The sequence below is a fragment of the Callorhinus ursinus genome, unplaced genomic scaffold (genome assembly GCF_003265705.2).
Source record: "Callorhinus ursinus isolate GAN/ISIS: 27379988/994484 unplaced genomic scaffold, GSC_fseal_2.0 scaffold50, whole genome shotgun sequence".
NCBI classification, from domain to species: Eukaryota; Metazoa; Chordata; class Mammalia; order Carnivora; family Otariidae; genus Callorhinus; species Callorhinus ursinus.
In genome coordinates, this window is record NW_027397112.1 from 6933248 (window position 1) to 6958373 (window position 25126).

Sequence of the window (25126 nt, forward strand, 5' to 3'; positions counted from 1 at the left end):
TCTCTCTCTCTCTCTCTCTCTCTCTCTCTCTCTCTCTCTCTCAATCTCTGTCCCTCCCCCACCTCCCTCTCTCCCAAATAAGTAAATCTTTTAAAAAACAAATAAAATAAAATAAATGCATTTTAAGGATTTTATGTATTTGAGAGAGACAGAAAGAACATGCACGAGAGAAGAGGCAAATGGAGAGGTAAAAAGAGAATCTCAAGCAGGCTCTGAGCTGAGCACAGAGCCCGAGCAGAGCTCAATCCCACAACCCTGAGATCATGACCTGAGCCAAAATCAAGAGTCAGATGTTTAACTGACTGAGCCACCCAGGTGCCCCAAGAAATGCACTTTAAATATAAAGACACAAAGAGATTAACAGTAATGAAGGAAGGGAGGGAGAGAGGGAGGGAGGGAAGGAGGGAGGGGGGGGGGAGGGAGGGAGGAAGGGAGGAAGGGAGGAAGGAAGGAAGGAAGGAAGGAAGGGAAAGAAAGGAAAGAAAGGAAAGAAAGGAAAGAAAGGAAAGAAAGAAAGAAAGAAAGAAAGAAAGAAAGAAAGAAAGAAAGAAAGAAAGAAAGAAAGAAAGAAAGAAAGAAAGAAAGAAGAAAGGAAGGAAGGGAGGAAGGGAGGAAGGGAGGAAGGGAGGAAGGAAGGAAGGAAGGAAGGAAGGAAGGAAGAAAAGAAAGAAAGAAAGAAAGAAAGAAAGAAAAGAAAGGGAAGGAAGGAAGGAAGGAAGGAAGGAAGGAAGGAAGGAAGGAAGGAAGGAAGGAAAGAAAGAAAGAAAGAAAGAAAGAAAGAAAGAAAGAAAGAAAGAAAGAAAGAAAGAAAGAAAGAAAGAAAAGAAAGGGAAGGAAGGAAGGAAGGAAGGAAGGAAAGAAAAAGAAAGAAAGAAAGAAAGAAAGAAAGAAAGAAAGAAAGAAAGAAAGAAAGAAAGAAAGAAAGAAAGGGTAAAAAAAGATATACCATGCCACCACTAGTCAAAAGAAAGCTAAAGTGATTACATTAGATATTAAGCAAAGTAGATCACAGAGCAAAGACTACTACCAGGGATAAAGGAAGTCATTCCAAATTCATAAGAGTTAATTAATCAAGAGCACATAATCCTAAATGTTGATGCTCCTAATAACAGAACTTCAAAATTAATCAAGCAAAACTTCTTAAGGAAAAATAGACAAATGTCAATTGTACTTGGAGATTCCAATATTCTCTAAATACGTATTTTTTAAAAAGTAGAAAATCAGCAAGAATATAGTAGTTGTGCGCAATTCTACCAATCAACTTGATCTAAGTAACATTTATAGAACACTCCATTCTTTTCAAGTGAACATGGAACATTTGCAAAGATATACACCATATTCTGGGCCATAAAACAAATCTCAATAAATTCAAAAGAGTTTGAATTTGTTTGAAAACAAAATATGTTTTCTTACCACAATGGAATTAATGTAGAAATAAGTAACATAAAAATTCTTAGAAGATCCCTAATAACTGGAAACTAAAACTCCCTTTTCTAAATATTCCATGGACCTAATTTCAAGTGAAATTAGAAAGTGTACTCAACTGAATGAAATGAAAATACATCAGAATTTGTGGGATGAGTGCACTACTAAGGAGGAAAACTGTAACACTGAATACCTATATTAAGTTTTCACTCTAACAAAGTATGTGCAAGAGTCGTATACTGAAAACCTTAAGAAGGGGGGTGGGGCGCTCAATACTGTTAAGGTGTCAATTCTCCCTAAATTGATCTACAAATCAACACAATCCCAATCCAAATCTCAGGAGGGTTTTTTGTAGAAACCGAGAAGCTGATTCTAAAATGTACATGGAAATGCAAAGGACCTGGAATACACAGTTTTGAAAAAGAACAAAGTTGGAAAACTCATAGTACCTGATGTCAAGACTTTCATAAAGCTACAGGAATCAAGACAGCACTTCTGGCATACACATAAACACGTGCATCAACAGAACAGAGACTTCATATATGTGGCCAATCGATTTTCAACAAAGGCACTACGTTTAATGGAGGAAGGACAGTGTTTTCAACAAATGTTGCGCGCTCTCTCTCTCTCTCTCTCTCTATATATATATATACACACACAGAAACAAACAAAAAAACCATCTGAATTCTTACCTCACACCACATATAAAACTTAACTCAAAATGGACCTAATGTGAGAGCTAAACCTATGAAATTTCTAGGGGAAAAAACACAGATCTTTGTGATCTTGGATCAAAGAAATTTAGACACCACACCAAAAACATGACTCAAAGAAGAAAAAAATGGATAAACTGAATTTTATCAAAAGTAGAAACTTCTACTTTTTGAAAGATACTGTTAATGAAAAGGCAAGCCATATCCTGGGAGAAAATATTTTCAAAACATGTATCTAATTAAAGATTTGTATCCAGAAGGTATAAAGAACTCTTATAACTTCATAAAACACACTAATAAAAAAAGTGGGCAAAAATATGAATAGACACTTCATGAAAGATATACAGAGGGCAAGTAAGCCCAATGAAAAGATATTCAACATTATTAGTCATTAGGAACAAGCAAACTAATACTATGATCAAATACTATCACATACCCGCTAGCAAGGGTAAAATTAAAAAGAATGACAACACTAAGTGCTGATGAGAATCTCATATATTACTAGCTGAAATGAAAAATGGATCACCACTTTGAAAAACAGCATGACAGTTTCTTATAAAGTCACCTACGTATTTATAATATGCTCAGCAATCTTACTCCTGGGAATACACTCTAGAGAAATGAAAATGTATGTTCACACATATGTTCACAGCAACTTTATTCATTAGAGCCAAAAATTAGAAATAACTAAGGTGACCATCAATTGATGGATAGATAAAAACATTGTGGTGCATAATAGAATACTAATCAACAGTAAAAAGGAACAAACTACTGACACACACAACATGAATGAATCTCAAAAGCATTAAGTTAAGTGAATGAAGCTGAACACACCAAACTATATACTCTGTGATTCCATTTACATGACATACTAGAGACAAAACTCCCGATTAGTGGTTGCCCAGGGCCGGGGGTTGGAGAAGGCAAACTACAAAGGGATATGAGGGAACATTTTGAGTTACGGAAATATCCAAAACTTGATTCTGGTGGTGGTGAACAACTCTCTGTATTTGTCAAAACACATCAACTATACGTTTTAAAAGTGAATTTTCTGTAGATAAATTATACCTCAATAAACCTGACTTTAAAAAACAGACTGGGTAATTTTTCCTTATTTATAATTCAAGTAGACAGGAGATTGTGATTTACCTAAGAACTACTTTAAATCAAGAGTAGCATTCATGTTTAGTACAGCACAAAAATAATTTGGGTCAATAAAAATGTTTAACAGGAGAGGATTTTCCAGCTCAATTTTAAAGAACTATCAATTAAAACACTCTAAAAATTGGCCACCTAGGTGGTTCAGTTAGTTGAGCGACCAACTCTTTGGTTTCGGCTCAGGTCATGGTCTCAGAGTCGTGAGATCAAGCCCCGTGTTGGGCTCCTCACTCAGCAGGGAGTCTGCTTGAGATTCTCTCCCTCTCCCTCTCCCCCTCCCTATGCTTTCTCTAAATAAATAAATAAAATATTTTTAAAAAAATAATCATACTGTTAAAAGAACTTTATATGTTGATACAAACAGGCATATCATCAATTCAGGAACATGAGAATAGTGAAGCAGCTCACCATTTCGACTTGGCTCATGCTGCTCCTTCTCCTGATGCGGGTTTTGTGGCTGCCCTATGCTGACAGGTGGGTGGTGCCCAAGGCCGTATGGTATGGGAGACCCCCGTCCGTGTGTCTGTAAGAGGTTCATATTGTAGGCCATCGCTGCCTGGTGTGTAAGGATCCGAGGATCGACTGCAAATCTGCCCTGGTACCCTGTCCATGGTACCTAGGTCATTACAAGAAATAAAATAACTGCATTACGTACATTTTGAAAGGCAAGCTGCCATAGTGCTGTTGATTAGGAAAAAGCAAACACACACAGAGAGATGTTAACTTTATCAAAATGAGTAACTACAAAGTCAATGCTAATTGTAACAACTGGCAGAATTACTACTACATCTTAACTGGTCAAAAACTGGCTTCTTTAAAAAAGAAAATTGGCTTCCTGAATATTTAGTGTGTAGGGAAAATTGGTCATTTTTCAGGTTTGGAAGAAATTGAGGACTTTAAACTGATAATTATTCCTTGACACATTAAATCATTTTATAATCCTGAATCATTTCCCCCTCAATATGAATGTATACATGTCATAGGTTACCAAGGAAATTATCTTTTAAATTATAACTGCATAGTTACAGAGTTTAATAGACTGAATGAAAGAATGGGGAAAATTAAGAAAGAATTTAGTCTAAGGAGTCTCGACACAAAATATACATATTCCAACTTTACATGAATAACCCAACCCAATCATTTCATGTCCATTTACTGTAGGGAAAATTCAAACAGGCTATTAGTTTAATTAATGCTTTTGATAAATTCAACTCTTCCCTTAAACCACAGAAACAGAACATTTCTTTAGGTGTTATCTAAACATATACTCTCTGTGTACGAACATAAAAGGATAAATACAATGACATCTAAGCTACTCTTACTGTAATATAACTGTTAAATGCAGACTCCTAAAAAAAATCTTATATAATAAAAGCCTCTTTGACCTAGTAAAATGAAATATAAATCCTAAAGGAATTACTATTTAAAGCAAATGATGTATAATGTTGCCAGGCTGTCTGGGAAGAAATAAGTCAGCTAAAATTGAAGATCTATGGGCAGTGGGCATGAATTACACATTTCTTACTGACAGTTATTCTCATTGGCTGCTGTAATTGTAAACTATCGTGATCAATATGGCTGAGAAAGGTTTACAGCTAGGCATTTTTCCATTTTGGTGGTGGGAGGTGCCAAAAATCATTGGCAATAATCACCTCTGCCTGAAATTACAATACTTGCCTTAAATGAAAGATATGTTTTCTAGGCTAAAATTCCTGAATTTGGAAATATTGTATCAGCAAATTTATAAAATTACCAAAATATTAAAGAATCTTAAAGGAATAAAAATGGGTTATACACAAGATGGAAGCCCTCTAAATATCTATTGTCTTAGAAAGGATTTAATAATGTTTTTAAGTACCCATAAGATTTCATAAGGAGTGAAATTTCTCAGAAAAATTCACAGATCCGGAGAGCTGGACTAATCCAAGCTTCTGTGCCTGCTCCAAAAAACTGTATTTCTTAGGAAAGGTTAATGAATTATGTAAGAATAAAAAAGTAAAAGATAAAAGAGCATCACTTTGTAAAACAAGAGATCAATTTACAAGCTATGTTAACTTTCAGCTCAATTTTCCCAGTAAAAGTATTTCAAAAGAATACAAAGGCTTCTCAATCAAAACATCCAATTTACAGATTTCTTCATAGCCACTGACAATCTAGTAACAAATTGTAAGCAACAATTCATATTTCTTTGGTCATTTCAAAATCTGAAGGTTAAAGAAAGAGCTGCTATAAAAGCTTACAGGCACTGAAAAGTTTTTTTAAAAAAGGTACAACACTATTTGGGATAGTTACTAATTTCATGAAACCTATTTTATTTTATTCAATAGAAAGTATCTCAAATGTCCACTTACAGGTAAAGGCACCGACATGACTACATTCCCTCCATAGACAGCAGGTACGTAAAGAATACTGGTCCCAGTGTGAGGATCTATTCTCTGAACAGGGCTTGGAGACTTCCCCAAATTTGGGTGAGGGCCAAGAGGTGGTGGAGGAGTATATGCTCTAATAGGATTGCCAATAAGTACAGAAGGATTGGGCTGAACTGGAAAATCAAGAGAGAGGATGCACTCAGTAGTTGTCCACATTCCTCTAGACAAGAATAATTTAAATCACCAACAGCAAAATACATTTCCCAGGTTTTCCCGAAGATACCTTATAATCAAAGAAATACCAATATGGAAGAGTAAAGCATACTAAAAACACATAACCATTTTACAATGTTCCCTAAAATTAGCCTGAGATATACAAAGTATTCCTTTTGTAAACTAGTGTAATTGTAAATGTCTTCCAAGAAGCTAGAGGTGTGTCTTTCAAGAGAGAAAACCATACACACTCAGTAAACATTCTTCTAAGACTAGGAAAATAAATACAATCCCTCACAATGAAGTTTTGGCTTGCAACTGTAATATAGCCACAAACAAAATGAAGGTTAAGCAATTATTATTTTAAAAGCACAATTCTGTAATATTTTAAATCGTTTAAATAAACTTCATCTTGAAATTTCAATGACCCAACATTTGTAGAATACATTTTCCAAAAACTCTTGTTGCATGGGCTTAAATGTTTTTCCTCCAAACTTCTAGATATAAGTCACCTGTTTTCAGAAATGGCGTAACAGAATTCACAAGACCAGATGTGTTGAAAAAAAGTTAAGCGAGTTCCAAAGTGAGTGAGTGAGAGAGAGAGAGAGAGAGAGAGAGAGAGAGTGTGTGTGTGTGTGTGTGTGTGTGTGTGTGTGTGTGTGTCCTGCCCCCTCCCCATCCTCCTCTTTCTAGTGATGAAGTTTGGGGGTAAATCTCTTATACAATAAAAGCAAGTTATCTCAGAGCTAATTTTCCACTTACCAGTTCCATCATTCTGGAAATGATCATTCTGGGTATGATGGAGGCTTTTCCCCTTTAAAGAAAAAAAACAGAAGTATAATAATTTAAACACATTTCATCTTAGGAGAACAATAACCACTTTCCTAATCCTAAGCAAACTGAATATATACAGCAACAATTAAAATTCAAAGACTGCAAGTCTGTAATCAATAACCATTAGACTGCTTTGAGTCAACTTTCTTTTTAAATATTAAGTCATGGGGGAGCACCTGGGTGGCTCAGTCAGTTAAGCGTCTGCCTTTGGCTCAGGTCATGATCTCAGGATCCTGGGATCGAGCTCCATGAAGGGCTCCCTGCTCAGCGGGGAGTACGCTTCTCCCTCTCCCTCCACCCGCCTTCCCACACACTCATACTCTCTCAAATAAATAAAATCTTTTAAAAAAATGAATAAATAAATAAATATTAAGTCATGGTGCTAGGCCTCTAATTTTCTCAGCTTCAAATTAAGGGTATCTAAAATTCTTTGTTTAAATGATTTTTTAAATAAAAAGAAATAAGCAGTCAATGTGACTGAAACCTAAATTCTGTTCCTTTGCAGCTTCTCTACAAATTTTCTATTAATTAAATGATGAAATGAAAAGTTGCTTTTCAAGGGAAAAACATCAGTCTTCAATCTCTGAGGATGAAAACCTTTAAAACAACCATGTGAACATAAACATGGTTTGGGACTTATGGTATTTCAAGCATGATTCATGGCATCTTAAAGTGTAAAATTCACTAAAGGGATAGGAAAAGACACTGACACAATTTGCTTAAGAGAATGTACAAATGTTCTAGAAAGCAATTTGGCAATATTACCAGAAGCATCAAAAATGTATACACTTTAACCCAATAATTGCACTTTCAGGAATTTATCCAAAAGAAATAATACTGGATTTGGGCACAGATGTTCATCACAGCATTGTTTTTATGTATGTTAAATGTTAACAACCTAAATGTCCATCAATTGAAGATTTATTAAATAAGCAATGCTAGAAATGGGATGATTTTAAGGCAGAAACAACATTTGAAGAGACAATGGTTCTGAATTTCTGGACTTTAAAAAATGTCTTTCTCGTTCTATTGGCTAAATGTAACACACAAGGCCATGATACAGCACAAGTAGCACGTTATACAACTTACCCTTTAGACACACACAAATCTGTTATTTATATATAACATCTGAAAAATGAAGGTGTGGGGGGGCGGGGGGGGGGGGGAGTGGATAACATCTATAGCAGGGAAAAAAATTTCTTCCTGACCGAAGCAAAAGTACAGTGACGCTTCATTTATCTCCCTGTCGGCAATGTTAATTATTCAAGTCAGCACTAAACATCCAAGGCATGCACTCAGGTAGGTTAGTTATGAGCGGACAAGGGCAACAAAGTTCCAACTCTTAGAGAGCCAGAAGAAACACTCAAGAAAGAATCACAGTCAGTCCATTAATCCAGAGACTGTTCCCAGTGATTGGCACTAGCTATACAAAACAAACTTCTGAGGAATAGAGGAGCAGTAAGAAAAGCATGGCAGGAGAAAGAAGAAACCATGAAAAGGTGAGCGTTGCAGGCAGCAGAGATGGTGGAAATAGGTGGGAAGATCAGAAGCAGAAGCCATCAGAAGTGACATCAAGAACAGCTGGGGCACATACACTGACGGAAGAAAGGAGAGAAGACTGTTCCAAAAGGGTAGCAAACCATTTCAATTTCTTAGCCTCTAATGAACCATCAAGCAGGGGTGAATGTGCAGCATGCAGAGAAAACAGTGATGTAGTCATAGTGTGGTACGAACTGTCCCCTAGAGATGTCCACACCCTGATCCCTGGAATCTGTGACTATGCCATGTTATGTGGCAAAAGGGACTCCGCAGATATAATTAAGTGGTGTATTTGCAATACGGAGATTATCCTAGATTATCTGGGTGGACCCACTCTAATCACATGAGCCCTAAAAGCAGAAAAGTTTCCCCAGCTGGAGTCAGATATGGCAGAAGAGGAAGTCAGAGATTCCAAGGGAGAGAAGGATTTTAATACATTGTTGGTCACTCTGAGACAACACAAGGGCCAAATGCAAGAATAGGAGAGAAGCCTCCAGAAGCTAAGAACGCTCCAGCAGGCAACAAAACAAGGACTTCGGTCCTGCAACCACAAGGAACTAGATTCTGCATGAACTCAGAAGCAGATTCTTCCCAGAGCCTCCAGATAAGAGGCCAGTCAGCCAACACCTTGATTCTGGCCTTGTGAGACCCAACACCAAGAAACCAACCAACCAAGGGTTGGGACATGTGACCCAAAGAAATGTGAGACAATACATTTGTGTTGTTTTAAGTCACTAAGTATGTGCTAATTTGTTGCAGCAACAATAGGAAACCAATACAAAGAATAACCACAGTCTAGGTTAATCCTATATGTAAAGCTGGAAGCAGGCCAGACAATATATACATCAGCACTCTGGGTTGTGGGATACACTAAATTAAAAAGCAACTTGGGGTCTATCATGTAAAAAGATATGCACCTCTACAAGTATAATTCAGCACTCTGTATGGTTCAGTGCAGGAGACACTTTACTCAGATGCTTCAACTTAGCACGCAGCTGTAGGGCAGTAAGTGTACTTGGTCCGTAGAATAATCACATGGTGTTTGGTAGTTTATAAACAAAATAATAATGTAGCAGTAGGGTTAGCACTGTCTATAAAAGTCATCCCACAATGATAATTCCAGAAGTTTGCTAATAAATCTCAGAAAGTATGTGAACCTCTAGTAGAATGTCAGGATTTTTATAAGCAGATGTAGCTCATGTCAACATAGTTTCTAAGGACTTTTTACTCTGCCATTCCTTTATTCAAATATTTACTATTTCACACATTGTTTTCCATTTACGCATTCAACACATGTTAATGAGGCCCACCACGTGTCCACCCCTGGCTGGGCACAGAGGCTACTGAAGTACACAGACTGACATGCTTTCTGATGTCCAGACAGTGAGAAACAACATAAGCAGCTGGAGACAGATGATGAAAACAACTCACAACTAGAATCTATAAAATAATGCTTTGGTCTTTTCAGAGGATCCATTTCTGAGTATTATCTATGCTCTGTCCGGTTTTTAGTGTGTGTGCAAATGAATCTGTTCCATTTTAACAAAGCTTCCAAACATTGCTCCCAGTAAATGCCCTAGGATAAGTGGAATGAAAACAGGCAAATTGCTTTTCTCTGTGCTAATTCTGCAGGTGCCCATGAAACAGGTGCTTGGCGATAAATGATGCCTGCAGAGAGGGAGGCAATAAAGGGCCAGCTTGGACAACCGGCTCCTGGAGCCCTAACATTCTGTACCTTTGCTAACACCATCACAGAATGGACCTCTTACATAAAGTTTTGTGACTGCTCGACAGCTCGGGGCATGTTTTGTTGCCAAATACAACCCTAAAAGCAAGCAGGTCCTGGAGCACTTTTAACTATCAGCCAGGCTTCTGATGACTGCATCTACATGAAATCAGACCGGGATTTAAATTGTCAATACTAACTGTATCAACAATACTAATTTTTAATATTTCTTATGCACAGAACTGTGTTAAAAGTCAAACATTAAGGAAAACTTAAGGGGAAATTGTATGGTTTAGTATCACATTTTCAGAAACAGCATCCTTGGGGTGCCTGGGTGGCTCAGTTGGTTAAGCGTCTGCCTTCGGCTCAGGTCATGATCCCAGGGTTCTGGGATCGAGCCCCGCATTGGGCTCCCTGCTCAGCGGAAAGCCTGCTTCTCCCTCTCCCTCTCCCCCTGCTTGTGTTCCCTCTCTCGCTGTCTCTGTCAAATAAGTAAATAAAATCTTAAAAAGAAATAGCATCCTTTTCTAGCAATGAAGTAAATCCCCATTCATCAAAAGCTCTAGCACATGAAATGTGCTAGGGATATCTGGGATTTGTTTCAAAATTTTCCAGTGTGTATATCTGGTGGGGGAAGGAGGGGAGGTGGTCTGTAGATGAGACAAGATTAAGTTGGTAATTAATAAACCTAGAGGACAGGGGGTCACCCGGGTGGCTCAGTCAGTTGAGTATCCAACTCTTGGTTCTGGCTCAAGTCATGATCTCCGGGTCCTGGGCCTGAGCCCCGAGTTGGGCTCCATGCTTAACAGGGAGTCTGCTTGTCCCTCTACCCCTCCCCCCCATTAGTACTCACGCTCATGCGCGTGTTCTCGCTCTCTCTCAAATAAATAAATTCTTTAAAAAAAACAAACAAAACCTAGATGACAAGGAATTCATTATACTATTCTACTTATGAATATGTTTGAAACTTCCTACAATAGAAAATTAAATAAAACTCTAGCACAAATTCAAACCTCAAAACAATTTAATGGAAGTAAAATAAAATACTGGGAGAGAAAGAAGATAAAGTGACAAAAATAACCTCTTGTTCACTATACCTCAGTTGTTTAAAATTATTGATTATTCTCATACATGCTTTAAATAATCAATAATCTTAAATAGCCAGGTGTATAAAAAATTTGATGAACCACTGTGTTAGTGACATAGAAACAACAGATGGTATGTGTTGTATCAGTGAAGAATATTTCCTAAAAAGTCAAACAAAAAATCGGGGCAATGGCTATTTTGGCCATTAATTAAAATTACACAATCCTCTTATTAAAAGAGAAAAGCCAGGGCGCCTGGGTGGCTCAGTCGTTAAGCGTCTGCCTTCGGCTCAGGTCATGATCCCAGGGTCCTGGGATCGAGCCCCACATCGGGCTCTCTGCTCGGCGGGAAGCCTGCTTCTCCTTCTCCCACTCCCCCTGCCGCGTTCCCTCTCTCGCTGTGTCTCTCTCTGTCAAATAAAGAAGTTTAAAAAAAATAAAAATAAAAAAGAAAAGTCACACCAAAAAAAACAAAGGGAGAGAGAGAGAGAAAAGCCACGCTACACTCTACTGGATGCATCATAACCATTATTCTCTTATCAAATATCTACTGAGCACCCACTACATGCAAAGAGTGGGGCGAGGCACTAGGGGCCATAAAAAGTATATAGAAGAGGATTTTTGTCTTCAAAAGCAAGTGGATTGAACACATATTTACTTCACCTTTAAAATGACAACAAAAAGCAAACTGCAGGATCTTGCTTAGAGTCAGTCCACATTTGGTATCATGGCTTGAATCTAGCTGCACCTATAGTACATAAATTGATGCTTACGTTCTCAAGTCAGTAAGAAGAGTTTACTCTACTGTAGTTAGGGATGTGCAAAGGGTATAATGATTTTACAACACTGTAATTAAAAAAAAAAAAACAGTAAAATACAAAAACTTCTACCTGGATTCCCTACTCCCCACACACCCTAAACTCCTTGCTGATCCCTGTAGAGCCTGTTCTCTCACACCTCTGGCCTTCTGTATAGGCTCTTTCTTGAGCTTCATTCATTCATCTAAAAAATACTTTTAAGCACCAATGATGAGCCAAGTGTTGTTCTAGGCACTGAGGCTATAGCACAGTAAATAATACAGGCAAAAATCTCTGCCCTAATGGAGCTTTTATATCCTAGTTTCTGAAATGTCTCCTCAGTCTAGCACTATCCCCGTCTACTCAGTGGACTCCTAAACAAGATCTCTGTGATGGAAACTGCCTTGAATCCACCTACTTCCTCTGACCATCACCCTCCACCATCTGCCGCAAAGGACTCCAGAGGCCTAATCCGCTTATCTAGGCTTCTCTAGCACCTACCATAGCAGCTGGTACACTGAAGAAACTTAACTATCCGACAAATAAGTTGATAATCAGTTTATTAATAGTTTAAGCTTTAGAAATCTAGAAGATTCATTTATACAAGATGCTTAACCCCCTGGAAATCCCAAATCACTAAACATTACTGCACACTCGGTCCATTTTTATTAAACTAATAACATACAACAGTATTTTAACACAGAAGTAGTTCTCTTCTCAGCTTATTACCTATTGAGCTGAAATATTTAAAAGATATTAAACCATTAGTTATTGTTTACACATCAGGTTTTACATTTTTAAAATGAAGCCCCAAATTGAAATATTCTTTTACTTCGTTCATGTCATTTAATACCATACTGATGACTATAAACACACCAAAAAAACCAGAACAAATACTAAACATGCCATTCTCATAGCTTTCTTTTCTAGATGGTAAGTGCAAGCATATGTTTTTCAGGCACTGTAGCAAAAACACCAGCTGTCCCTGCCCAAAATAACTATGGTTCAAAAGTAGACATGGCCCTGACTGACCCACCTCCACTCCTCATTGGATTACTTCTTACACAACAAATATAGGTCAAATCAATTAAAGTAATCTTCCAGAAGTCAACCAAATTTTTTCACTGTGTCAAATATTACTTGAAATGAACTGGTCAGCAACCCAGGATTAGAACTATCTGTTTTCTACAAACACTATTACATAATATTATTCCTTATAATAATATGCTCTAAGGGCATGCTTTTAATGAGTGTTGACGGTCTTTTAAACTGCTTTGTTTTACTCACATCTTGCTAAAGAAAAGCCTACCAGTAGAGAGGACAGGGAGATATTATACAAAGGACACCAGAAGCAACCTGGTACTTGAAAACTTCTTTGAGGATGGTTAGGACACTGAGCACGGCTGCACACCACACTGTATTTGCTCTCACTACATGTCCAAGCTAGACAAGCTCCTTGCAGAAACCGCTTGCCGCCAAATGTAACCTTCATTTCCAAAACTTAAAGTAACCTGCAGCCTGATGAACCCCGGACCCTTCTGTGCTGCTCTCTCCCTCCACCCTCTTGGAGTCCATCAGCAGGCTTTACCTTGGGGGGTGACTGCTGCAGTTTGTTGGTATTTCCTGAATGCTGCAGTCTCAGAGCCCGGGGGATAAATTCAGGTGCCAGCGGATTCAACACATACGTCTTCTTGAGTTCTAAAGCCTCTAGCTGAGCTTTGATCTGTTCAAAAGTGATTCCGTGCAGGCTATTATTTTCATGACACAGGGCAATAAACCGTTCCCAAAATTTCCTACAGAAAAGATTTAGAAAATCAGTTCACAGTATCAGTGGATAAAATCACAGAAATGAACATAAGCAACTAAAGATCATTTCGAATTCCCGCTTCCCACCCTGAATCCTCAGACCAACATTCATCTATGATTCAGGTATAATCTTTCTACCAGATCACAAGACTCCAGAAGTGTGATTCTGAAACTATAGTCATGTCAAATATTGTGGAAAATACAAATCATGCTCTCAATTAATTTTGGCTGACCAATGCAAGTAATGTGGTCAATGCTCAATTATCCACCAATCTAGAATGACAGTTTTGTTATCCACATAGTAAGGATTTCAAAACTGTTGCTACCTCATTTTACAGATGATTTGTAGTTCAAGACATACTCACATACACATTATATACATATACAAATATAGACACATACATAAATCAGACCGATTTGAATTATGGGGCCAAAGGAGACTGGTGCTAGATGACTAAGAAAAGCCAACTCAGGACATAAATCTGAGCCACAAAGTAGATAATCCTCATGAAAGATTCTTAAATAACTAGCTATTCCTATATTTTTCTCTTACTTAACAGATGCTTGTAACAAGCAGAACATTAATTGACTAAGAGAGCTTTTAATTAATTATGAAAAATACAGGAAGCTGGAATGTGAATTTTAATGTTGACTGTTCATTTCCTAATCAAATTAATAAATAGGAAAGAAAAAAATACATTCAAAAACTTGTTGCAGTTGGATAGCCGTTTTCCTACAGGTTTGGAAACTGATCTCCAAATATTAAAAATATTAAATACATATTACAAAAGACAACATAAAATTTTTTATTTTTAAATGACCATTATAAATATGCATACCTATCTTTAATAGGAGGTTCAAATAATGTTTTATTAAACTATAAAAGATATATGATGTGGTGTCTTTCCAAGTTGGTATCCTTGTGTCCAGGTGGACAAGAATTAATCAAGATGGTTTCAAGAAGCATAAATGAAAGGGTTTATATTATAAAAGTTAGTATATGAATCGGAATTGGGTTATTAATATATTCAGAAAACTTTGCAGGGTTTAATTTTGAACTACGTTTCTCTTACATATGTCTTTTCTACTTTAAAGGTAAGTTTAAGAAATGGGTCCAAAAATATTTCAGGCCTATATGTCAACAACAGGAAAAATACTACAAAATATTAAATATGCATTTCTGACAATAAGATATAAAGGCTAACAAGATAGTCATTCAGTTACAGGAAGTATGTGTTGCTAAGAAATGCATAATTTTACCCTTTATTTCTATTAAGAACCCTTCTGGGGGCGCCTGGATGGCTTAGCTGGTTAAGCGTCTGACTCTTGGTTTTGGCTCAGGTCAAAATCTCAGGGTCATGAGATGGAGCCCCACGATAGGCTCCATGCTCTGTGCACAGACTGCTTGTCCCTCTTCCTCTGCCCCTCCCTGCTCTCTCTCTCTCTCAAATAAATACATACATACACAAATACATACAATCTTAGAGAAAAAAGCCCTTCTGAAGGAATCAAGGCTTTTCTTTTTTTCACAGTCTGATAGCTAAGGAAGAATTACCTTTTTAAATTATTTTTTATTTATTTATTTAAAAGAGAGAGAGTGTGTGAAAGAGACAGCACAAGCAGAGATTTTGTTTTTATGTTAACCTTGCTTCCAGGATCACTGATAAAACACTGGAAAATCACCTGGCATCCTTAAGTTATAAAGAGTGCGTATGTATACACACACAAATATCCCCATGTCTACATACATATGAAATATGATTGTATCTCACTGACTAAATGGAATTTGCTAATGAAGAAACTCAGTTCAAAGGAAGACCTCCTCCAAACACATTGGTTTGGAGAAATGCATGACTCCTCTCTGGCTCTCCCCACTCAGTGCAGATTTATACAAGCATATTCGTCACTTCCTGGGAAAGGCAGGGTAACCCAGAGAGAAGAGCTTGGGTTTTGAAGTCAATGTGACATCTGTTTGAGTGAACCATTTAATAGGTATCTGACCTTGGGCAGTAATTTAAATTCTGTGAATCAGGAACCCCATTTAAAATAAAAATAAAATTCCCACATTGCAGGGGTTGTTGGGATGACTGAATAAGGCTAAGTGTGCAAAGTACTTAACCAGGCACCTGGCAAGAGAAAACTGTCGGTAAACAACAGCTACTATATTAAGATTCGCTGGTTTGGCGAGCTGGGGAGGAGGAAGTTCACTACATTCACTTCAGGTTAATAGATAAATTCTATTTAAAAATACAACAAAAAAGATTATATAACGGTAGCCTTCTAAACTGGTATACTATACACAATTATTCCTTGAAAATTTAATATTTGGAAATATATTAGTTTTTCATAAATACTGCATGGGACACAGTGGAGGTGGGGCTGATTAACTCAAACTACAAAGAACTCATTCCTCTGTTATTATAGTGCCTAAGAATCATATATGTCAGGGTGCCTGGGTGGCTCAGTCGGTTGGGTGTCTGCCTTCAGCTCGGGTCATGATCCCGGAGTCCTGGGATCAAGCCCCGCATTGGGCTCCCTGCACAGCAGGGAGTCAGCTTCCCCCTCTGCCCCTCACCCCATTCTCGTGCTCTCTTTCATTCTCTCTTTCAAATAAATAAATAAAATCTTAAAATAAATAAATAAAGGCCATATACAAGTCTACAGCTAACATCATACTTAACGGTGAGAAGCTGAAAGCTTTACAAAAAAAAAGAAAAAATTGCCTATGTCCTCCAAGTTTACTTGTATTATGAGATTAAATTAATTTCTAATGAAATTAGAAAGATCAAAGCACAAATACCCATACCCTTCAACTACCAGCTCTTGGATTAAAGCTGTGATTAAAGTGTCCAAATAACACAGATAATGAGAATTCCAAATTAGCTGTAAGTCACCTGATTTTTTTCTCCCTACACAATACAGTTAACCTCTCTGAAAATATTTTGCCTAGCTTATAAATTAATTTGTAGTCCTTAATACACTCCAGCTGAGTAGTAAGAAATAAGCAACCAATAGACCTGGCTACAAGTTAAAAATTAGCCCTAGATAATTCTGAACAGCATGGCCTCACAAAAAATTATTCACCTATCTGCTCTGAGAAAAATAACAATTTATGTCAGAGAAGGGATAAAAAATGCTGATCTCATGGAATTTACAGCATAATACAACTCTACAGAAATAGTTTTTAAAAAATAAAATATTGATAAATGTTTGACATTATTTATAAAAAGAGTTCAAAACAAGTTTGGCTCAAGACTATTGTTATACCTATTTATTCCCCCAACAGTTTCTAATTTTTTTTCCCTAGTTTTTTTTTCTAATAAGTTGTCCTATTTTATGTTTTAATCTATTAAATTCTAATCAAACTGTATGTATTCTTACATTTTTCAAATGATAAATATAAACAAAAATGGTAAAATATCACAGTAATATTCTAACCAAAAATGCTTTCAATGAATTATAAAGTAACTAAAGTAAAACTCTTAGGAGAAAAGCCAAATTATTATACGTAGTTTTATTCATTTGTAACTTGGAATTAATATATTCCCTTTCCCAACTTTTTGTCATTAGTGGCCAAAAATGAACAGAAATCTATCTTTTTAATATGAAATTAAATATATTCTGGGGTGCCTGGGTCCTCAGTTGGTCGAGTGTCTGCCTTCCTCAGGTCATGATCTTGGGGTCCTGGAATCAAGCCCTGCGTCGGGCTCCCTTCTCAGTGGGGAGTCTGCTCCTCCCTCTGCCTCTCTCTCTCAAATAAATGATAAAATCTTTAAAAAAAAAAAAAAAAGATATTTTATAACAGGACTGTTTAGGTATGCATAAATAAGTCATGGACCACTCAAGTTTTGTGGATTCCTTTTTAAAGAAAAGGTTATTTTTTCATAACCTAACCATAAATTAAAACTCCTGGATTCCTTTGTTAATGGCTTTCCCCTATAAAGTATATTAACTTCTTCTGGAGTCTTAAACTCTAATACATGCAGATTATTATTAAAGGTCACAGTTGTCTCCCTTCCCATAGAATTCTTCCTGCTGAAACAGGAAAACAGACAATAAAATGCTGCCATATCTATATCGCAATAGAAAACTTGGTTTAAGCAACTTCCTAGCAGCTCTGTCGTCTACATTAATTCTAACATATCAAAAAGAAATAGTTACCCAAGGCATATTTGGGACTGTCTACATCGCTTTCTACTATCTGAATTCACGTCAACAGGTCCTAGACTACTTCCACAACTTTAAGTAATCCCTAGTGTATTTCTTTTCCATAAAAGAATATAGATTATAAATTTCTGTTCAACTGTTTTTTTTTTGTTAATGGTAACATAATTTTCAACACTAAAAAGACCAAGTCTTATATTACTGGCTTCAAACAGTTAAAATTCCTATTACTTATATATACATAAGTGTATAAAGAGTAATTTCTTATTTTGATATTTTAACTAAAACATTTTAGTAGAAATACTTCCTTATGACTACAATCTAAGAAATACTAGCAACACTATTCAAAGACAAGTAATAACCACTCCTAACCTCCTTAATTTTAAGACCCTTGGATTAACCAAACACGAAGAATCATTTACACTGAGAAGCCCTGAGAGAAAATAAGTAGAGAAGGAAATTCATCAAACACAAGCTGACACAATAATGAAGGGGAAGAAATGAAATAATATCAATATAAAATTCAGTCTTCATCAAAGATACACAAAACCACCTCAGGACTCTTGCACAAGCTGTTCCCTCTTCCTGGAGCACTTTTACCCCAAATAACAGCATAGCTCACTCCCTCACCTCAAAGTCAGCTTCTCAGTGAGGGATATTCTGATCACACTCCATAAATCACAAACCAGCCCACTGCACCCCCATCACTCCTAATCCCCCTTAACGTTCTATTTCTCTTCCATTGAACTTCCCACGTACAAGAACGTAAAGCCCACAAAGGCAGAGATTTTTAGTCATTTTTGTTCAGTGATATATTCTTAGTGGCTAGAAAAGTGCTTAGAACATAGTAGGCCCTCAGGAAATATCTGCTGAGTGACGACTAAATGAAAGAATACATAATTATGAACATAATGAATAGACCCAAAGCAATGTATTTTTGTCTTCCCACTGGATATCAGGTGACTGAACCTGATTTTAATTAGCCAAGAGGTCATATAAATAAGTATATACATAGGGATGCAAATTACTGTACATTTTCCCCCTTTAACGTCTCAATCAGTAACACATAATTACCTGCATCTTCCAATAGAGCACAGAGCAATGGGATCACCCACCACAGCAACCAGGGATTGTGCTCTTGTGATGGCAGTATTGAGAAGTTTGTAGTTAGATAAAAAACCATAATCTAAATCCTCTGTGGAATCTTCCAGCAGCTGCTCTTTCTTTTTAATCGGTGTCTGTTTATGTTTACAAGTATGCCTTGTACGTACTGTGCTAAGAAACAAAACTCTGAACTGTTTTCCTATAAAAAAAATAAATAAATAAAAGACTTAAGACAAAGCATTTCAGTTTTTAAATGTTATTGCTAAGTAACAAGTGTCAGTGAGAAACTGCAACTCCTATGTCCTGCAGGTGGGAATGTCAAAGGGTATGTAAAACACTCTGGAAAGTAGTGTGGCAGCTCCTAGAACAATTAAACATAAAACTAAAACACAAAATTAAATTTAAGCATAGAATTAACACAGGATCCAGCAATTCCACTTCTGGGCATTTACCCCCAAAAAACTGAAAGCAGGATCTCAAACAGATAATTTATATACCCATGTTCATAACAGCCATTAGTCACGGGGGCAAAAGGTAGAAACAACCCAAGTGTCCATCGACAGATGAATGGATAAACAAAATGTAGTGTATACATACCATGGAATATCATTCAGCCTCTGACACACGCTGCAACATGGATGAACCCTGAAGACATTATGCTAAATAAAATAAGCCAGTCACAAAAGAACAAATACCACAGGACCACACTTATATAAAGTACCTAGAGTGGTCAAATTCATAGAGAGAAAGCAGAATGGTGGTTCCCAGGGGGAGGAGGGAAGTGGGACAGGGAGTTATTGTTTAATGGGTACAGAGTTTCAGTTTCACAAGATGAAAAGAGTTCTGGAGACGGATGGTGGTGATGGTTGCACAACAAGGTGAATGTCCTTAATGCCAATGAACTGCGGCATTTTATGTATTTTTGAACTGGAAAGACACTTTCAGAATGAACACATAAAAATGGTTAAATGATAAATTTTTTTAAAAAATTTAAAAAATATTATTGCTGGAACCAGCCTTAATGATTATCTCGCCTAAGGTCCCACTCAATACAAGGACCATTCCTTGAAGCAAGGTCATCTAGCCTCTCCCTAACCAAAGGCAGATACAGCTGACTGCATAAGGGGGGTAAGGCTTACTGAGACTCTAGTTTGCACATTTTTTCTTACGCTCTTTCTTAAAGTAACACATCTATTTCCTCATTCTGTGACAAATCTACAAATTTCTGAATACAGTTTTAATATCAGTCTTCAGTCTTCTCTAGCCAAACAACCCAGGTTCTTTCAATCATTTCTGATTCCCCCCATGTGGCAGTTTTTAGACCATTACTTATCCTAGGTCTCCTTTGGGTGCTTCCTATCTTACTGGTAATATTCCTTCTAAATGCATGCCCAAATGTCCACTCTCACCATTACTTTTTAACATAGTACTGGAAGTCTTAGCCTCAGACAACAAAAAGAAAAAAAAGGCATCCAAATAGGCAAGGACAAAGTCAGACTTTCACTATTTGCAGACAACATGATACTCTATGCAGAAAACCCACAAGACACCACCAACATAATGCTAGAACTAATACATGAATTCAGCAAAGTCGCAGGATATAAAATCAAAGTGTAGAAATCTGTTGCATTTCTATATACAAAAAATGAAGCAGCAGAAAAAGAAATCAAGAATCGATCCCTTTTGCAATCTCAGCAAAAACCGTAAGATACCCGGGAATAAGCCTAACTAAAGAGGTAAAAGATCTGTACTCTTAAAACCTACTGAACCCTTATGAAAGAAATTGAAGAGGACACAAAGAAATGGAAAAGCATTCCATGCTCATGGATTGAAAGAACAAACGTTGTTAAAATGTCTATACTACCCCCCAAAAATCTACACATTTAATGCAATCCCTATCAAAATGCTACCAGCATTTTTCACAGACCTGGAACAAATAATCCTAAAATTTGTATGGAACCACAAAAGACCCCAAACAGCCAAAGCAATTTTGAAAAGGAAAAACAAAACTGGAGACATCACAATTCTGGATCTCAAGCTCTATTACAAAGCTGTAGTCATTAAGAGAGTATGGTCCTGGCACAAAAACAGACACATAGATCAATGGAACAGAATAGAGAGACCAGAAATGGACCCAAAACTATATGGTCAACTCATCTTCAACAAAGCAGGAAAGAATATCCAAAAGAAAAAAGACAGTCTCTTCAACATATGGTGTTGGGAAAACTGGATAGCCACATGCAGAAGAATGAAACTGGACCACTTTCTTATACCGTACACAAAAATAAATTCAAAATGGACAAAAGACCTAAATGTGAGACAGAAAACCATCAAAATTCTACAGGAGAACACAGGCAGCAACCTCTCCGACCTTGGCTGTAGCAACTTCTTACTAGACATGTCCCCGGAGGCAAGGGAAACAAAAGCAAAAATGAACTAGTGGGACTTCATCAAGATAAAAAGCTTCTGCGCAACAAAGGAAACAATCAACAAAACTAAAAGGCAACCTATGGAATGGGATAAGATATTTCAAGCCACATATCTGATAAAGGGTTATTATGCAAAATCTATAAAGAGCTCATCAAAATTAACACCCAAAAAACAAATAATCCAGTTAAGAAATGAGCAGAAGACATGAACAGACACTTTTCCAAAGAAGACATCCAGATGGCTAACAGACACATGAAAAGATGCTCAACATCACTCATCATCAGGGAAATACAAATCAAAACCACAATGATGGGGCACTCGGGTGGCTCAGTCGGTCAAGTGTCCTACTCTTGGTTTCGGCTCCGGTCATGATCTCGGGGTTGTGGGACTGAGCCCCACACTGGGCACGATGCTCAGCAGGGAGTCTGTTTGAGATTCTCTCCCTTTCCCTCTCCTTCCCACTCGTCCCTCGTCCCTCTTCCCCACTCAATATTCACTCTCTCTCTAAAATAGATAAATAAAATCTTAAAAAAAAATCAAAACCATGTACCTCAGACCTGTCAGAATGACTAAAATTAACAACACAAGAAACAACAGGTATCAGCGAGGATGCAGAGAAAGGGGAACCCTCTTGAACTGTTGGTGGGAATGCAAACTGGTGCAGCCACTCTGGAGAAAACAGTATGGAGGTTCCTCAAAAAAGTAAAATTGAATTACCTTACAATCCAGCAATTGCACGACTAGGTATTTACCCAAAGGATACAAAAATACAGATTCAAAGGGGTATATGCACCCCGATGTTTACAGCAGCATTATCAACAATAGCCAAACTATGGAAAGAGCCCAAATGTCCATCAACTGATGAATGGATAAAGAAGATGTGGTACAGACACACACGCACACACACACGCACACACACGCACACACACGCACACGCACACACGGAGCCCGGAATATTACTAAGCCACCCAAAAGAATGAAATCTTGCCATTTGCAATGACGTGGATGGAACTAGAATGTATTATGCTAAGGGAAATAAGTTAATCACAGAAAGAAAAGTACCATATGATTTCACTCATATGTCGAATTTAAGAAACATAACAGGTGAACATATGGGAAGGGGGGAAGGGAAAACAAATCATAGAGACTCTTAACAACAGAGAATAAACTGAGGGTTGGTGGAGGGAGGTGGGGGGGAGGGGCTAGATGGGGGATGGGTATTAAGGAGGGCACTCGTTGTGATGAGCACTGGGTGTTGTATGTAAGTGATGAATCACTGAATTTTACTCCTGAAACCAATATTACACTATATGTCAACTAACTAGAATGTAAATAAATATTGAAACAAATGCCCAAATTCTGAAGGATCTGGACAACACGATATAGTAGAACTATTTTGTCCCCATAACCTAAAACTGTATTACTCTTACTATTGTATATTCCCATGAAACCTAAAACCTGTAATTATATTGGACTTTTCCAGCACTCACGTGATAGTGTTGCTGCATATATTTAAAAGCACAAACTCAGGGCGCCTGGGTGGCTCAGTCACTTAAGCATCTGACTTCAGCTCAAGTCATAATCTCATGTCCTGGGACTGAGACCCACATCGGTCTCCACACTCAGTGGGGAGTCTGCTTGTCCCTCTCCTCTCCCTCCATCCCTGCCCGCCCCTTCTAATAAATAAAATCTTTTCAAAAAAATAAAAGCACAAACTCTATAGCAACTAATCACCTGAAGGCAATTTAAATGAGCTCCTGGTAACTATTCACTTAGGAACGTCTATAGATAAAAAACAAACTGTGCCTTTAAAAAATGCATTTAAATAGAATATGCTTGACAGGTACAAGTTTTTAAAAATCTTTATGAACAAATCAGTCTTCAGATACAGTATAGTGACAGGAGGTGGTGCACACTACTCTAATTATAACTATTGCATACAGATGTAGTATGTGGCATTCACACCATTACGGTCACTGAAAAAACCCATTTGTTCCTGCTTCTTTCATCTGGATATAAAAATGTAATGAACACGTAAATGAGCTTGGCCTTTAATTGCCAAATTTGGCGTTAACGAATTTGGTATGAAATGAATACACAACTGCTTGTCCAGAAAAAAAGATCTTGAGAATTAAAAATCAAATGTGCATACACTTTAAGATTTAAGCATCTGAGTAACTTAGTTCATTTCAATTAATACTTACCTTGAACATTTAGCACCCTTTCTACATTAACATCAGATAATCTCTTTTTTCGAAGTTCAGCACGTATCCTAAACACTTGATCGGCATATGGAGTCACCACACCAATACTGCCATCATCCAGCTTCCCCCACGCTACTGGCCACTTCCTTCTCAACTCTTCCACACGTTCCACCACTTCGAATACCTTTAAACAAACACACATGTGCATATTAAAGATAGCGTAACTGAAGCAAATGTATAAAGGATGCCATTTTACCAAATGTCATTTAAAAACTACCTCTAAATAGGAGTAATGCTTTGCTGAAACAAACAAAGGGAGAAAAATTTTATGTACATTTCAAACAGTAAAATTCTACCCAAGTAAAATGCACCCAGGGAAAACATGAATCTCAGCAACAATCTGATGGGCAAATGGCCTTCACCCTTCATCCATCCTCCGTTCTTAAATGGGGACAGGTTCAATTTCCTATGTGGGGAGGACAAAGATAGGGCCATGAAACTGGCAACCCCATCTAGGGAGTCAGGGAAGCAATTCCCCACGTTCCAGGATTTCTCAGTCCATTCACTCAATACGAGGCCAGTGAAATGAACAGCCAACTGAAAGATTTCCTAGAGTCAGTGCCCCATTAAGTCTCAGCAGTACAAGATCTAGCATTGTCACCGTCCCCCACTGATACAACTAAGCAAAGCAGCCAACAGCTAATATAACCACAGTTGGGACTAAGACAAATCTGGATTGGAGAGACACTTTGACAATTCACTGCCTCCTAGTAATACAAGTTTGCCCAAGCCATTTTATTAACCTTACAATAAAGTTACAATAAAGTAACACCATATTCTACCCAACTGAATTTATTCAATCTATTTTAATACAACAAATTGATCAAAGTTTCAATGCTTGGAGCAGTGGGGGGAACAATGATAAATAAAACATGTTCCCTGCCTGCTGAGAGATTGCCATATATTTAGAAAACAGATTCCATATATATGTATGTATGTATATTCCATATATATATGAAAACGGTAGGCTCAATAGAGGGTCAGGCAAGACTCTAGGGCCATAGAGAAGAAAGTCGGTTCTTTTTTGTTTTCTTAAGAGTTTATCTACTTATTTAAGAGAGAACGTGCGTACTCACGAGCAGGGGGAAAAGCAGAGGGGGAAAAGCAGAGGGGAAGGGGAAGGAGGGGAAAAGAATTTCAAGCAGACTATGCACAGAGCCCAATGTGGGGCTCGATCTCAGGGTTTCACAACCCTGAGATCAAGCCTTGAGTCGAAACCAAAGGTCAGAGACTCAACCAACTGAGCCACCAAGGCGCCCTGAGAATAAAGTTTTTTAAATGTATTTTAAATAACATTATTTAATATTTGTTAATAATATGTACTTATATTTACAATGTTAAATATACTTAATAAAATTTGACAGTATTTTTATTCCTTTCAAGAACTTGAGGGTTATCAGCTAGGATTCAGTTCTCACTGCCAGATACAAACTCAATGAATGACAGAGGTATGTACTAGAGTCTCCCTACTGTCACAATGATTTAACATCAAGTGCTTC

The 25126-nt window shown here is 37.4% G+C and overlaps 1 protein-coding gene across 6 annotated transcripts in view; it reads right to left on the bottom strand.

The window, feature by feature from the left end:
• Positions 1-25126, bottom strand: part of HELZ (helicase with zinc finger) — a 157735-nt gene that overhangs the window by 35171 nt on the left and 97438 nt on the right. For all 6 annotated transcript variants that reach the window (XM_025889880.2, XM_025889883.2, XM_073883246.1 and 3 more), the window contains 6 exons: positions 23568-23751; positions 18904-19132; positions 13448-13652; positions 6641-6692; positions 5648-5838; positions 3705-3912 (listed from right to left, as the gene is read on the bottom strand). In XM_025889880.2, coding sequence (XP_025745665.1) covers positions 3705-3912; positions 5648-5838; positions 6641-6692; positions 13448-13652; positions 18904-19132; positions 23568-23751 — 1069 coding nt within the window. The remainder of the gene's footprint in view (positions 1-3704; positions 3913-5647; positions 5839-6640; positions 6693-13447; positions 13653-18903; positions 19133-23567; positions 23752-25126) is intronic.